The sequence below is a fragment of the Notamacropus eugenii genome, chromosome 5, assembly GCF_028372415.1.
Source record: "Notamacropus eugenii isolate mMacEug1 chromosome 5, mMacEug1.pri_v2, whole genome shotgun sequence".
Classification (NCBI taxonomy): domain Eukaryota; kingdom Metazoa; phylum Chordata; class Mammalia; order Diprotodontia; family Macropodidae; genus Notamacropus; species Notamacropus eugenii.
This window is the reverse complement of record NC_092876.1, coordinates 166,114,409-166,131,625: the sequence shown is the minus strand read 5'-3', so window position 1 is coordinate 166,131,625 and position 17,217 is coordinate 166,114,409. Positions and strand designations below refer to the sequence as shown.

Genomic DNA, 17,217 nt, shown 5'->3' with positions numbered 1-17,217 from the left:
ATGAATTTATGACATTATTTACCACATAGGTATATGGGGCAAAAGGCAGAGGTTCAGAGAAACTCTGGGGTATTTATTCCTCATAGTTATCTGCTTAATGTGGAAGTACCATGGGTAAAGACTGAAACCCGGAAAATAGGTTTAGAGAGAATGCTAATCAACAATTGTCATAATAGTCACACACCCTGTGTTTTACAACATTCTCCAAAGCACTTTGGCATCTGTTATTCCATTTCGTTGTCCCAATAGTCCTGTGAGGTTGGACGGATATTACTGTCCCCATTTTGCAGGTAAGGCAATGGAAAAACAGAGATGTTAATTGATGTCCCTGAAAGCACTCATGGAAACACAGAAATAAAAGCAGCAGGTCTTCTAGCCCCCAGCCTAGTGCTCTTTTCAGTAGACATATTGCCTCTGCAGAAGCCATTACTCTTCCAGCTCTCCTATTGGAAACTGGTCATTATCTCCAATTAAAATATGAGCCAGCCGCAGGAGTGATCTGTCAACTGATTTTATGCTTCCTCAATTCCACAGCATTTAGTAAGAAAGGAGGGAGAACCATATGGCCTAACCCAGCCCTTGCAAATAGTTTTCATAAACCATTAAGCCCATAGAAGTTCTATTTAGTTTGCAAAATCTGCATCACTGCCCAACACACACTTTGCCCAGTATGGACTCTCCCCAAATGTCCTCAGCCCTGTCCTGTTCAACATTTTTGTCAGCACCTTGGAGAAAGATCCTGGAAGGCAGACATGTCCTGTTCACACGAAGCAAGTGAAGGAGAGGGGAAAGCAAATAGCTTGAATGACAGCATCAAAACTTCAGAAAATTTTCTTTTGATGAGAAAGAAGCACAGAAACAAGATGAAGTTACTAGAAAGAAATGAGGAGTCTTATATTTGCATTCAAAAGATCAACAGTAGAAGTGCAGGATAGGGAAAACAGTTTAACACTTCATCTGACAAAGGTGGAGCTTTGACATGAATGCTAGGTCAACATAAGTTAATAATATGATTCAGCCACCAAAAAAATGAATGTGGCCTCCAGCAACATTGATAAAATGAAAATTTCCAGAAGCAGAAGACACTGGTTGTTGAAGGCAATGGACATAGAGTATAAGCTCTGGTAGTACTCTTTTGAATCCATGGGGGTTTTTCTTTACAACTGAAAAGACCTTGAGTATGACACAGCAATATTGTCTATCATTCAAGGATAAGTCTAGCTAAGAGAGGAAGTTCCTCACCAGCAGTCCTTTCTACCAATGAAATAATAGGTCAGATCAAAAACGAGTCACCACCTGGTTGGCTGGGAGGAGGATGAACTTGGAGGCCACAGAAACTCAAAGATCAGCCCCTTAGTTGTAGAGGGGCTATGTTCTGTATCCATGGAAGGAATGTCGTTCAGATGAAATTATAGGTCCTTAAAATAATGCAGAAATGCCCAGATTTCTGGAGGTGAAAATCCCACTCTATTCGGTGCTGGTCAGATGATTCTGGACCATTGGATTCCATTCCAACTGTTGCTTTTGGAAAGGAACCATTGACACATCTGAGCACTTCCAGAGAAGGATCACCAGGATGGTGAGAAGCCTTGTAATAGTTGAGGGAGTTGGTAGTGTTTAGCCTGGTGAAGAAAAGACTAAGGAGATATCATGATAGCTCTCTACAAATATTCAAAGAACCTTCATATGGAACAGGGATTAGATTCATTCTTTTTGCCTCTAGAAAGTGAAACTAAGACTAAGGAATGGAAATTTCAGAGAGAGATGTTGACTTAATCAAAGGGAGAATTTCTTCACATGCAGCACTATTCAGCTGTGGGAGTGACTGCCTTAGAGAGTAACGGGCTCCTTATCACTAGAAGTACTTAAGCAGAGGCTAGGTGACCACTTGTCCAAGATGTTATAGAGGGAATTATGGCATAGGACAGGGGTTTGGTCCAAACGACCTTCAAGAATCTTTTCAGCTCTTAATATTTCTTCCTGTAACTATTCCTGTTTTCTGAAGATTATTAGATTTGGAGAATATGTCCATCAACCTGTAGAAAATACTCAGTTTGCCTAAAAACATATTGCCATGACAACCATGCCAAAAATAAACAGTAGAGGCAGACTACATTACATCATTTTCCTCACCTTTGCATCTTCATTTCATTGAAAACTGTTCAGGAGCCATTTTTTTATTGTCATGGTGAACCAAGATAATAATAGCTAATAAAAACATCAGCAATAATAAACACTTATGTAGCATTTTAAGGTTTGCAAAGGGTTTTCCATATATATCGTATCACTGAAGCTTTAGGTAGCTAACCTAGAGCAGGAGGCTAGTGACCTTATAAAAAGCACTAAGAGCCTATTTCAAAACTTGTAATGTTTTTCTCTAAGGTAGGGCAAGGATCTGGCCAGTAAATAACATCTACCATGGGGATGAACCCTTTTTATTTAGAAACCAACTGTCCTACTAGAATGTAATGAGGTGAAGGCTGGGTACAGACCCCTACCACCTTCCCTGCGGACTCACCAGACACACAGACACAGACACACACAGACAGAGAGACAGACAGACAGACACACACACACATACATACATACACACACACACACACACACACACACACACACTCCATCGCTAGAGGAATAAGTGTGTTAGTCAGGATAGGATAGCAAAGGAGATACCTAAGATCTACTGCCAGCAATGATTCTGCATTGCAATCACCTCTTTCAGTTAAAGCCCATTATTTAAAATTAAAATCTAAGGAGGAGGGGTCACACACATTTAGGTATTCATTAATTTCAGCCTGTATAGCTAATGACCATTGTATTTAAATGCCATGGGGAAATGGTTAAATATTGCTTAAATTTTGTTATTTGACAGGGCAGGAGACTTAATAAAGCACGAAGTGTGGTAATCATCAAGGAAACTTAATTAAAAAGCTAAAAAACGGTAGCATCTTTATTTACAAAGAAGAGTTATGGCCTTCATTTTATAACAGGGCCAGTTTCTATACTGCTTTATAATTGAGCTTCAGGAACCATGGTGACCAAGCATAGGAAAGAATCTTAGATATTGTCCAGCCCAACCCCTCATTCTGCAAATGAGAAAACAGAGGTCCACAGGGGTGAAGTGATTTGCCCAAGGTCACACAGCTAAACACAAACTAGCAAGATTGAGATTCAAATCAAGAAGGCCACCTATCCCTGACTCTGTAACCCTGATTGCATGAGGGTGGAGAGTGCTAGTTTTAATATGCTCTAAAAGGAGAGAACTTAGTTTCAGTTTTAAAAATCTATTGAAATGTCTGATTCTTCAGTGGAAATTTTTTAAGTGATTCAGCTTTCTGGTTGATGGGCAGCTGTGCAGGGATTGACAGGCTTTCAGGATACTTTTGCAAGGAATATCCACCATTTTGTTTGTTAAGGATAACAATAATATTTACAATGATAACTGTACTCATTTTTTTTCTTAAAAAATGAAATCTAAAACTCCCCATTTTTCTTCGAAGGAGGGGTTTCTGTCATTGAGGCTCTGGATTATGAAATGTGCAAAGATTTTTATCTCGTGGTAGAAGCCAAAGATGGGGGTACCCCAGCCCTCAGTGCTGTGACCACAGTGAACATCAACCTCACGGATGTGAACGACAATGCACCCAAATTTAACCAAGAGGTCTACAGTGCAGTCATCAGTGAAGATGCTTCCATCGGGGACTCAGTCATTGTGGTGGGTACATGTGCTCGGTTTGGTCCTGGTGTCCAGGGATGGTAAAGTAAAAGTTTGTCTCTAGTGCCCTCCCATGGTGTCTTTTGAGTGACATTCTTCTCCCTGGGGTCCTTTCTAGAGACCCAATACTCTCCCAGTACCTTTCAACCCTTATTTTCCGCTGGAAAGGAGTTGATAAACTACTTCACACCAAGATCTTAATGACTGATAATGACCTAAAGGATAACTCACATTTTAATAGAGATTGGTGTCTTAACCCAAATGTATAACTACTTAATGGTAGAATTTTAAGCATTAGCAACACAGCTAAGGGACACATTTAGGGATGTGGGAGCCCTTTTATCACCCTTCAGATCTGTATTTACATGATGTCAGATGACAAAAGCAAATGTTTGAGGGAATTCAAAGACAATAATAAAGCTGAAGAAAGTATTTATCAAGTATGTACTTACTGTGTACCGTGACACAATGCTAGCTCCTGGGGACACATGGACAAGAAGGAAATAATCCCTGCCATTGGGAAGCAATCACTTAGTTTTTGGATTCCTACTTTTGACTCAGGGCCTGATGTATCCAGAAAAAAAATCAGGTTATGGACATGTATGACCCTACATAAAAATGTAGTTTAGGACCATAACCATGATGTTCTGTCATTGACACCATCTCTGTCACTGTCATGGATGAAGATGGGAAAGCCTAATGGGAGAACTGGCAGAACCTCTGCAAGTCTTATAGTTTGGGTTTGCTTAATCTCTATGCTTCTGTAGAATTATAGGGTTGGGCTAAGCCTGGACTTTTTTTTCTAACCCTCTTGTTTTCTCTTGAAGTTAATAGCAGAAGATGTAGATAGCCCATCCAATGGACAGATTGGCTTCTCCATTGTCAGTGGGGACCGGGACAATGAGTTTGCTGTGGATCCTGTCTTGGGACTTGTTAAAGTGAAAAAGAAATTGGATCGAGAACGGGTAAGATTAATTAGACCACATTCCCCCTCTGGCTTCCTTAAAGGTCTCTCAAGGTGAATAATAAAATGATTTTTTTTAAGGAATGGCGATAGGACATGAGATTTATATAGTCTCAAAGAGACAGGGCTGTGGAAGGACATCTAATTATATAATATATATTATATATAATGTATATGGAGATATGTAATATATATTATATAATATCTACAATATAATATTACATATATATTTACAATATTTACAATATAATACAAAATCGTATTTACAATATAATAATATGGACAGTGATTCCCTGAGTAGGGCAAAGGTGGAGAAATAGGAATAGGTCTAGAGTTATAATGGCTTGGATTTGGATTAGACCCTAGGAAGAATTTTCTGCCAAATTTTGTGTAACACTGGAATTCATTGCCTCAAGAGATGATAAGGAAGAGTGACCAAGGATGTCTTGAATGCTTTTTTCGTGGTGGTCAAAGTAACCAAAATGAAAATTGTTTAGAAAGATGAAAGAGGAGATAACCTGAAACATTAATAAAAAACAGCCAATTTCTGTGATAAAAATGATGCCAGTCTGTCAGATACTAGCCCACTGTCACCTTTATTAATGTCATGGATGTGGGCCCTCTGACCCAGCACCAGGAAACTATGGTTCTAGTTTCTATAGCTAGCTTCTCCCTACCAGAGGCTGTGATCAGTGATGACTTGGAAGGACTTCCAGGTCAAGAAACATGAATCAAAAAAGTCCACATCCTCAAGTCTTTCTTACTTTTATTTGACTTAAGTAAAATTAAGTTTACTTAAGTTTAAAAGAAGCCCTTTCTCAACTAAGAATTCTGTTCCCTAAAGAGAAAGTAAAGGTAGAAAAAGCCTCCACCCCTTTCCCAGATGCCAAAGTACAAAAAACCCAGAAGGGATTCCTTGTGTACTATATCCACAGAACGTGGGTAAAATTTGTTTTGATAAAGGAGATCTGCTAACCTTAATAGTACTTACTAGAGACTCAACCTGGAAAGACTGCTGCAAGGTGCACAGGTACTTAATTGCAAGCCCTGTGTGGGTTAATGTGGAGGAAGGCTCAACCTGTCCCTCTAATTCCCAAGTAAATTAACTCGATCACATGTACTAATATATACCATCAAACACCTGAAATGGTGATTATAATAATAGCCCCTACTTCCTTCCCAGAGTTGTTTTGAGGATAAAATGAGATATTTGTAAAGCACTTGCAAACCTTAAAACCAAATATAAATGCTAGCTATTATTATTATTAATTCATGTAAGTGTCATAAGTTATGATAATACCTTGCATTTTGTACCATCTTTCAAGGCATATTGATAGCACTATCTCATTTAATTTTTACTTGACTGAATGTAGTGTTTGTTATGTAGAACTCAAGATGAATTACTGCCAGTGTCCACAGCACACTAATTTTCCTACTGTTTATATATGAGTGGAAGAGCTAAATGATAGGGTATCGTTTGATGCCCTGAACACAGATTACCCTATGAAAGAACTAGTGGGATGTTCTGGTGAGGACTTAGGAGAGAGCTTTCCTTTTCATCAGAGCCTGGAGGTGACCCTGTAATCCTGGAGACTCTGGGGGCAACAGCAGGAAAAGGAGGGGAAAGCCATCTCAGGTCATTCCACGCTGGAAGGGCAGCAAATACTGGGTCCTGAAATAGGCTGTATGTCTTTCCTTGGAGGATCAGCCTAGCCAAACTTAGAGAGGCTCTTCACTATACCCTTGACCACATGGTGACTTTTGTTTTTTTTAGCCACAGTAACTCACAAAGATGGGCTGAAAGGTTACGATCTGCTTTGTTGAAGAAAATATCAATATGAATGAATTTATTGATTTTTGAAATAACATCTAAGAGTCCAGGCACTGCCAGTTGGCTAAAAACAAGTAACTGGCTTTTTTGAATTGAAGTCAAGGTTAATTCCTTGACTTTGCTAATGGTTTAACCCCTACTGACTTAATAGGATCTCATCTTTAGATGGAATGTTAAAATATACTTTATGTTATGCAGTAGTATTCTTTAAAATATTTGAATAGATCAAATATTCATAAATTAAATGTCATTTTCAATGTACTAGGGGAACTCACTGTTTAATTCATTTCAACGAACACTTATTAATGATAACTTGTTTCATGAAGTGAAATTGTCGCTCTAATTTTTCTTTTTTCTGAAAATTCAGAGTTTTATATATTGGATTGTCTTTAGTGGAGCGCAGGTCTGCATAAATGTGTGTGTACAAATACATATGTGTAAACACATATGTAACTGTAATGCTACTTAGTTATGTATGCATATTTTATTAGAATACAGAATTTTAGATAGGAAATGTATACTTTCCCTGCTTCTTCAAAGACCCAATTGAAACATCCTATTTTTTTTTAAATGAAATAGTGTTACTGTACCACAGAAGTAACTGGCTGAGATTATATGTGGATTATGAATGTATCAATCAGTCAATACGTATTTATTAAGCATCCACCATGTGCCAGGAACTTGTGCTAAGTGCTGGGGATACATAATGAGGCCAAACTTTTAGGCATAATAATAATTAGAATAGAAGAAGCCATAAGAGAGAATCTTGTATTTAAGGTCTGCTGGAGAGAGGGGGACTTGTCCTTCATATAACCATTATAAAGTACTGAAGAGGGAGGGAGAGGTAGGACTGGGGAATGTGAATAAGCATTTATTAAGCACCTACTGTGTGCAAAGTGCCATACTAAACACTTTACAAATATTATCTCACTTGGTAATATTTGTAAAATAATGGAACCTGAGCAATAAATGTATCCATTAGGTCTCACAAGGAATGTAACATCACAAAACTCTGTCCCTCAAAGTAGGCTTTCAAAGAATTCCCATGAGGCCATGTAGCAGGTATTAGACCACAATGCAAATGTTGTATGAAGCCCCAAAATAACCAAGTGAAGGCAGTGGGCTGTTTCATAGTTGTGCTATGAGCCGGACAGAGCAGGTAGCCTGTTTTCATGCCAGTGATTTAGAATTAGAGGACCTGAGTTCAAATCTTGGCCTGTGTGACCTTGAACAAGTCTATGGACCTCTGTGATGAGAGGAATAAATTAATGTCCCATGGAATCTGGGCACTACCGCCATGTAGAACTTTCGTGGATACATTTTTAGAAGTGTATCAATTTCTATGTTTAATTGATTGATTAAAATTAGCATATATAGCAGAGTGGACCAGCCTTAAAGCCTGAAAGATATCGGTTTAAGTCCTAGCCCTACTGAACTTGGGCATGTCATTTAACCGCCCAGTGCCTCCCACAACTGTCTCAGACTCTAAATTGCAAAGCCAAAGTACTGATCTGCATTGTTAAAGGGAGTTTCCTCCCTGGAAGTTCTCTTTACCAGACCCCTTCCCCCCTAAAAAAATTGTATGTATGTATTTGAGAGATTTATACACACATGTTTTATGTATATACATATATGTTATATATGTGTATGTTCATGTATATGCATATACATTCTTTTAGTTTGTAGCCCCCCAGGTACGTAATGAACTACTCTTAGCTGCACTGCTTTGCCTGAATTTGCTTGGGGTGTAGCCATCAGAATGGGAGTTGTGGATTTCTCAGCTGTTCATTCCGTGTATTCTCCCTTTAATAGGTGTCTGGATACTCATTACTCATTCAGGCTACGGACAGTGGCATTCCCGCCATGTCATCCACTGTGACAGTCAACATAGACATTTCCGATGTAAATGACAATGGTCCTGTTTTCACACCAGCTAACTATACCGCTGTAATCCAGGTAAACTCGCCTCTGTGAATGCAACTTTCCAAGATGAGGCCTCTCATCATGTTGCTTGTTGTGTCTTCTTCAATGTTTTTTTGCTAAACATCAGCTTACCCTTTTCACTTGACTTGTAGAAAAGAATCCCTGTCTTCCATCTTGATTATTGTCCAGAGTGTAAAGGGAGTGAACGCAAACTCCAGGATTGTTAAGGAGAAGGAAAGCCATTTGGGTGATGAATATTTCATGAAGCAGAAGGTGGGGGGGGGGGGGAGCTTAGAGATCTGACCGTTGGACAAAACAGTGTTCCTCTAGAGAGCTGAACCAGTGCCAAAAACTTATTTCATGCTTTATAACCCACCTGCCCTTTAAAATCCAGCTGCAAGATGTGATGACTTAGTCCTGTTTTTCCTAGACTCATACATCAGAGGGAAAGGTCATGTGCCCCATATCCTAATGCTTCCAAAAGCTATTGCAATACCACACACCAGGAATATACACAAGGCCAGCTATTGATTAGATCTCCATCTGTATGAAGGATCAAGGACAGGCCTGAAGTGGGGTGTTGATATTATTTCAGTCCCAGACATCTCTCAGGTTCACCCCAGTATAGACTTGAACCTCCAGAATCAGCCCTCTACTCCCCATGTCTCCCCAGACTTCTGCAGATAGAAAATAGTCTGAGGCTGCACAGCACCTCTTAGATAAACCAATGTTGGAACCCTCAATTTTCAGGCCACATGGCCCAGGCATCAGGTGGGAGTAGTTACAGAACAAGCAGGTGTTGGCATCATTTTCACCCTCTCTTTTCATGAAATCTGAAACCTTCACCTGGTGGCATTCTTTTGGTTGCCTCTCCTAAATCCTGGCTAGACTTAATTTTCTTCCCCTTCTTGTCTTATTTCCAACAGCTGTATAATGTGACCCCCACCCCCCCCCACCCCCCCCCCACCCCCGCCTCCCCATGCGCACACACACACATCTTCTCAACATAGATATTTACTGAATTTCTACACCTGCCACAGTTTCTTTAGGAGGTGGCCCCTCTGTCAGGCTCTTTCTCCCTCCTCTCCCTTCCCCCCCACCCCAGCTTTTGTCCTCTGTCCTTGCCTCAAAACCAGGTAGACTCCTGGTATTTAATTTTCATTTTATGACATATATCAATCAGCCTGGCAGGCTGTTTTCAAATGCCAAACAGGAAAGGAAGAATGAAAGACCAGAGGCCCCTCACCCCTTCCAAGTTGTGACCTTCCTCCAGGTCTTGAAGTGTCTGGCCTCTGCAGTATATCTCTCTCTCTGTTCATGGATGGTGAGCCCCTGAGGCAACTATTATGTCTTTCGTCTCTGGAGGGAAGTGGCTGTATAGATTGAACAAATAAATAAATAAATCTTACGCTTGGTGCAGGGCTGAGTATATTGCAGTGTGAAGCAATAAATCTTCACTGAACCCGGAAGGGACGGTAACTGATTCCAGAGGGATCTCACATCTGGTTCTTGCTGACTGAAAGGACACTTGAGAGGAGGAGAAAAATGACAGGTCTTGAAGGTCCTGCTATCTTTCTCCTTCAGAATAATTCCCTCCCTCTTCTCAATCTACTCCGACTTCCTCCCACACATGGTTTTGATAAGACTCAATCTAATTCAGGACTGAGAGCCTATGCTCCTGCCCTGCATTTTCCTCCCTGCCAAAACTACATGTATCATTCTATCAATCTCTCTGACCCAGACTCACTTAATCCTAAATCTTTGTCATCGAAAGGCCTGCACTGGCAAAACTGACTCTGGTTCCGACCTATGACAGCACTGAAATCTAAATGGAGAGTAGCTAGTAACTCAACTCCTGAGCCACAGAGGAATTTAATCCAAGTGAGGATAACCTCTGACCCAAGGCGTATGTAGAAAGACCATTTGGGAGGAGAGACACAGAGAGTCAATAAAATATTACTTGAGTTACTGATTGCTTAAATGAATAAAAATTTTTCTACTGACGTTAAAGCTACAGGACACCCTTTCCCATACATCTCCGATGAGTAATACATGTTATAATTATACATATATTTACATAACATAATATTAATAATAATAATAAATGAGCCTATTGACCACTAAGTGTGTTCAGTTTGAGCCTTTTGTGGGTGTTGAAACCCTAAAGTCATACTCTTTTTGGAGCTTGCTTCCATGTATTTACTATCGATTTGTTAATTTTTCTAGAATGCCCTCCCCACCCTGCACAGTCTCATATTGTAATGTTGCGTCCCAGATCTTTTTCTCTGTGTAATTGTTGTAACAACAGTTTGAGAAAAAGCCGCCTCTCAACAAACTGATGTTTTCTTTGCCTGGGAGGGTCTCCAAGGTTGTCCTATAGATGAACCAACCTGTGAGCACTACTCCGTCGCTCATTTTTCAGAGTTCTCTCAAGTAGCCATGGATGTTTCAGTAAATTGGAGAAGTGACTACAACTCAAGACCATAGCTAGTACCTAAAAAAAACAAGCAAGTGAAAAATGTATACCCTAAAAATGAACTTTATTGGTTAGGGAAGAGGGAGTAAAATAAAAATTGTTAATAAGCACCAGAATTTGGCTGAAGATAATAAAATATAATGGGGAATGACTTCCTTTTCAAAACATTGGATTTCTGGTGAACAATGAATTGCCTTTTTTTTTTTTTTTAAGAGAGAGAGGAATATAATTTAATGGTTTTTTTCCCCCATACTATTTTATGCAGGAAAACAAACCAGTGGGGACAAGCATTTTGCAGCTGATGGTGACAGACCGAGATTCCTTTCACAATGGGCCCCCCTTTACCTTTTCCATCTTGGCAGGGAATGAGGAAGGCGAGTTTGTGTTGGACCCTCATGGGATCTTAAGATCAGCAGTCATCTTTAGGCACACGGACTCTCCCGAATACGTGCTTTATATCCAGGTATTGTCTCACCCTTTCTGGGGACCAGATGTCTTTCGTTTCTGTTTGTTATTTTGCCTGTTGCTTAGTTTCTCTTTGTTGAGTAAGTAAACATAATTTAGTGGCCATGTAGGAATACACTCCCCTCTTAAATCTCAAATTCAATTTCACACCAATAAAAGCAGGCTCTTCATGTGAAATTGAATAGAAAGAAATGAAGGTGTCATTGTTTAGGCCTAGTATTTACTTATGGTGTGCTTAAGCAGGTGATCAGTCTGTTTAAGTTTATTTAAAATTGCCCTGAGGGTCCAGTTTACCCCCCAAATGTTGTTCATTTGTACAAGACTCCCTCCTTTGCGATGGCATCGTCTGCTGAATCACCCTAAGCGGGGAAATAATGAATCAGCATCTTATATTTGGTTTAGGCTAGATGTCTCTTTAAGTTTTTATAGGATGGAAGAGAAACCTCATCTTCTTGACCCAGGCCACTTAATCTTATTCCATTTTCCCACGTTTTGCCAAAAAAAAAAAAAGATGGCACCAAGAATAAATAAACTAGCAAAAGAGTTCAGGGAATGGCTCATGCTCACTTGCCCTCCTCTGGAGTATCAGTTTCTGTGGGATAGTGGATATAGGGGGAGCAGAAAACATGAAAGGGGAAAGGACCTAACAAGATCTGGACTGAGATCTCCCTTGTCAGAGCTCAGAGAATAGGATTACCTGGTCTCCAGTGATGCCACTGTGTAGCTGATGAGAGGGGCCCCTCAGGAGGTGCCCTTACCTGAAGGATGATGCCATGCTACCTTAGGCATTGGATACTAGGGTACTCAATTACCTGAGGAGGTAAAACAGGCCTCCTTTCAAAACAAGCAGACTCTATCTTGGAGGCAGATTTTACCAGTTAAACTGGGGTTGTTTGTGTTCAAAAGTGGTTCATTTGCCCCCAATCAGCATCGGAGAAATATGCTTCTTTTGTTGCTTTAATTTTTTGAATTAACAAAAATTTGTCTTCTCTTTCACACATACGCACGTGAAGAAGATGCATTACTTCATATTACAATTGTTTTTATATGTACCATGATCCCTCTTCTAGACTATAAGTTCCCTGAGGGAAGAGAACTTTATTCTACTTGAATTTTTTTTAATTTCACCAAGTACATATCATAGTGTTCTGGTGCATTTAAGCACCAGTGGGCATTTAAGCAAAGTTAGGTAAACTGACTCAAAGTGAAGACTTTCCTGGAGCACCAAGACTTTCTTGGCTGTAACAACTGCAACCTCACTTCTGCCTTCTACCCAAATTGGAAACAGTGCCATCACAGTGACTTCTGGCTCATGTTTCTCTCTACCCCCAGTTCTGTTCTGTTGTCTGGCCTTACTGTTAATAATCAGTGGTGCATTTGGGGGTTGAAAGTGATAAATGACTCCCCTTACTTTAAATGCATATCTTCAGCACTTTGAGAGAGAATGGCTTATAAAAGAGAAAATAAGAACTGTAGTTGAAAGTGTGGGATTTTTTTTCTCTTAATTCCTGTGTTTCTTCTTCAAATATTTTAGGCAAAGGACTCAGGCAAACCCCAGCAAGTTTCCCACTCTTATGTTCGTGTCCGGGTGATTGAGGAAAGCATCCACAAGCCCACTGCCATCCCCTTAGAGATATTTATTGTCACAATGGAGGATGACTTCCCTGGGGGTGTCATTGGAAAGATCCATGCCACTGACCAGGATGTATATGACGTACTCACATATTCACTGAAGTCTGAGCAGAGAAGCTTGTTCAAGGTGAATACCCACGATGGAAAGATCATTGCCCTGGGAGGCCTGGACAGCGGTAAGTACATTCTGAATGTTTCCGTGAGTGATGGCCGCTTCCAGGTGCCCATCGACGTCATCGTCCACGTGGAGCAGCTGGTACAGGAGATGCTGCAGAACACAGTCACCATCCGATTTGAGAACGTGTCCCCTGAGGACTTTGTTGGTCTGCACATGCATGGGTTCCGAAGGACCCTCCGGAATGCTGTCCTTTCCCAGAAACAGGACAGCCTCCACATCATCAGCATCCAGCCCGTGGCTGGCACCAACCAACTGGACATGCTGTTTGCCGTGCAGATGCACAGTGGCGGCTTCTACAAACCTGCCTACCTCATCCAGAAGCTGTCCAATGCAAGGAGACATTTGGAGAATGTGATTCGCATCTCAGCCATCCTGGAGAAGAATTGCTCTGGACTGGATTGCCAGGAACAGCACTGTGAGCAAAGCTTGTCCATAGACTCCCACTCTCTAATGACCTACAGCACGGCTCGCATTAGCTTTGTGTGTCCTCGTTTCTATAGGAACGTGCGCTGTACGTGTAATGGTGAGTTTAGTTTTTATCCCTTGAGGGCAAATTTTCTCAGCAATCCCTCCTGTCTTTTGGGGAGAATGGTTAGAAAGGGCAACTTGCAGGGTCCAGATGTCTTGGGGAACAGATGGATGGATTCATCACTTGGGGCTGCAAGGCTGGGATTGTTCTTTGTTTATTGCTGTAATAAGTCAATGCATCTTGACCTTTCAGGGGCAAAGGTCACATCTGTAGAGGCACCATACTCACAGTGGTCAGTGAGAAGTAATGCCGGTTGACACCCCTCTCTGTTGTCTGATGTGCACAGATAATGTCATTGCCTCAGTCTTAGAGCTGTACACCTGGGGTTTTCTAAGCAGTGGGAACCTTTGCTCAAGTGATAGACAAAGAGACCAATTCCATGATGGAGCAATTTATTAAAGGAGCCCTTTGATTCGTTGGAGAGTGGCAGAGATCCTCAACCTCTTAACTTGAAGAAAATTTCCTTTTGCCCAGTTTGTAGATGTTATCATAACATGACAATTTTGGATGTCATGATTATAACATCCAGTAATAGAATATTTGTAGGAGTAAAAGGAATATGCTGACAGTTCTCCTGCCTCCATTTCCATTCTGGGTTCAGACACCCAGAACAGTGCCAACCACCCTGTGAGTGCTTCACAAATACTGTGTGTGTGTGTGTGTGTGTGTGTGTATGTGTTTTCATCAGTCAGATTCAATGATGACCAGACCTGTTGGACATGTTAATTATCTGCAAGCCAGACTATCTAAAAGCCTGCATCATATGCGAAAGTGCTTTTGTCTCTGGCAGATGTCACTGCCACACACAATTTATGCAGGCCAGCTGTTCGTGTCTTACCTAGATTACCTTAGTAAGCAAGATGATTTATGCAACAAAGTACTGTGAGGAGCTTAATGAAGGTATGTAGAGCAGAGGGCAGGAGGTGGGATGGCTTAGTACAAGGTGAGGCTCTACACTGCAGGAGCAAATGTGCCAGCCATGGCTCCCCACAGTGTGACCTTGGCACATGCCTCAGAGTCTCACCTACAGAGAGAACTGAAATGACATGTTCTCAGAGTCCCGAGGAGCTGTCGAGAACAGCATGTTACCTTGTTTCTAGGTGAGTAAGTCATTATGTACAGGCACTGAAAAACCTTGTAAATCAGAACTTTGCTCTGGCTGATGGTTATATGTGTGAAACAAGATGGGAAACTGTATTGGGGATGCTTGCCCTGACTCTCTGTCCTTTTGAGTAGTACACCTTTACTGCTTTCCAGGAGTCAAATTGTAGGTACCCCAAGGGTGGGACACAAGACCTTACAAATCCTGAGTTTCTGAGAGGATTGCAGTCTTGGCAATCCAGAGACCATCAGTGTCTCTTTCTTTTAGGCATTTGTATAATTATTGTTTGTCACAGAATCATAGATCTTAGAAATACAATGGATCTAAAGAGATAACATAAACCTTCCTTCAGAGAGGCAAGGTATTAATTGACTGTAGATGTTGAACAGCAAAGGCCTAGAGAGGTTCAATGCCTTATCCAGCTAATAAATAAAATGATGAAATGATGATTCTGGCTAAGTTCATGGCCTTTAAGGTATTTACAGTTGATTAACAGTGATAAAAGTAACAAATATGCAGTCAACAATAAAAAGAGAAAAATTAAAAAACAGCCCCAACAGATACACAGATAAATAAATACAACGTATAAAGTGATTTCTGGGCATAGGGGGAAATAGAGGTTCTTAAAAAGCATCCTAGGCATGGGGGACAGCCTGAACATTAGTTCTTTATAAGTAACAGAGCGAACCTAATCTCTTTGGACTCTTAATAACTCAGTTAACCAGCTACAGAATCTAGAGGTGACCCTATGGGCCACTGGGTGGAGTAATTAACATTACAAATGGTGGCCCTCTCCACTCCAAGTCCCATGGTCCTGCTTGCACAGAGTTTGCTTCCTCCAGGCTGTTCCTTGCCCACACAAAGCTCGGATTTTTCTCATACAGACTTTTCAGTCTGATGATCATTATCATTTTGAACAAAAATGCTGAATTGCTGCGACTGAATGAAAGAAGACCTGAATTTTAGTGCCAGTTGGCCTCGTTAAATTCCAGCCACCATTAAATTTTGCATGTGAACAGCAGTTCAGCAGGTGCAAGGGAGGCTGTGTGATTGCCTCCGTTGCTGCCGCTGGCTGATAGGCACTAGGCACCTCATATACACTGATTCACAAGGAAGCCTGACATAAAATCAGGCAGAAGGGAAATTACACATGAAACCTAATCTGACCAGGGAAGAAAGAGAGGAGGGAAACTAGGAAAGCATCACCCAACTCATTCTAAAAGGGCCTGTTGAGGGCGGAGCCAAGATGGCGGAGTGAAAGCAACGACTCACCTAAGCTCCTGGACAAATTCCTCTGGATACCTCTGAAAGGAGAATCTGACCAAACTTTGGAGGTGCGGAATCCAGTGGGTGACAGACTTTGACGGATTCGGAGCCCAGGTTAGACTGGAAGGTCCGCGGGAAGGATCTGTTCCGCGGGGGTGAGCCCCAGCGCACAGCGCAGCGCGGTCAGCACAGCAGGGCGGAAGGGACCTGAGAAGCCCGAGAGTGGCGGGCGAAACCAGCGGAGCAGGAGACAAGCCAAACTGAGCTGTGAGAGCCGCTGAGCGCCAGATATCAACGCAGCAGCCCTTGAAACCTTCAGCCTGAAGACTAAACTTCGGTAAGTCACCTACTTGAACTTCCGGGAGCCAGGATGGCGGAGTGATCAGTAAATGCTCTCTCCTCCCCGCTGATGACCGTGAAAGAACCATAAAATATTTCCCCAGAAAAATCCTGGATCAGCGGGAACAGCAGAAGGGGGCAAATAGTCTCATAACACCAGAGGCTAGGAAAATAGCAAAGGGGGATTCTTCCTACTGTGGCGGAGGCAATCCGGAAGGACAGAGGACCCAGGGCAGAGAAAATTTGCACTGAGACCCAGGCAAGCCTCAGCGCCGGGAGACGAGCCCCAGGAGGGGTGGGAACACGCATTAGCATCTAGGCGTGCCTCAGCCCTCCAAGGGAAAAGGGAAGACAATAGGGAAACTGGGATCACCATCCCCTGACCTTGCCTTTGCCTCAGGTCAGCTGAGGAGATCTCCTGTGACCAGACCACCCCTCCCACACACTTAACAAGCTAACCCCAGGGTTGATCTGGGAAACAAAAAACAAAAACCTGCTTTTAGCTTCTTCACACATCAGCTCAACACAAAGTTCTGTACCTTCTGACTGAAAGAACCAGAAGCTACAACACTCAGCCAACATCATGAATCGGAAAAAGCAGACGAAAAGTGAAAAAACCATAGAATCTTTCTATGGGGATAAGGACCAAAACACAAACACCAAAGAGGTCAGAGCTGAGACTGTACTTCCATCTGAAACTTCAGAAGGGTCTATGAATTTCTCGCAAGCACAACTAGATTACCTGGAACAGCTGAAGAAGAGAATAGAAGAAAAACTGGCCAATGATTTTAAAATTA

General features: G+C 41.6%; 1 protein-coding gene across 3 annotated transcripts in view; it reads left to right on the top strand.

Annotated features, from left to right (window-relative positions):
• Positions 1-17,217, top strand: part of FAT3 (FAT atypical cadherin 3) — a 765,373-nt gene that overhangs the window by 690,153 nt on the left and 58,003 nt on the right. For all 3 annotated transcript variants that reach the window (XM_072611401.1, XM_072611402.1, XM_072611400.1), the window contains 5 exons: positions 3,501-3,715; positions 4,543-4,680; positions 8,323-8,466; positions 11,175-11,372; positions 12,909-13,707. In XM_072611401.1, the coding sequence (XP_072467502.1) occupies positions 3,501-3,715; positions 4,543-4,680; positions 8,323-8,466; positions 11,175-11,372; positions 12,909-13,707 (1,494 nt within the window). The remainder of the gene's footprint in view (positions 1-3,500; positions 3,716-4,542; positions 4,681-8,322; positions 8,467-11,174; positions 11,373-12,908; positions 13,708-17,217) is intronic.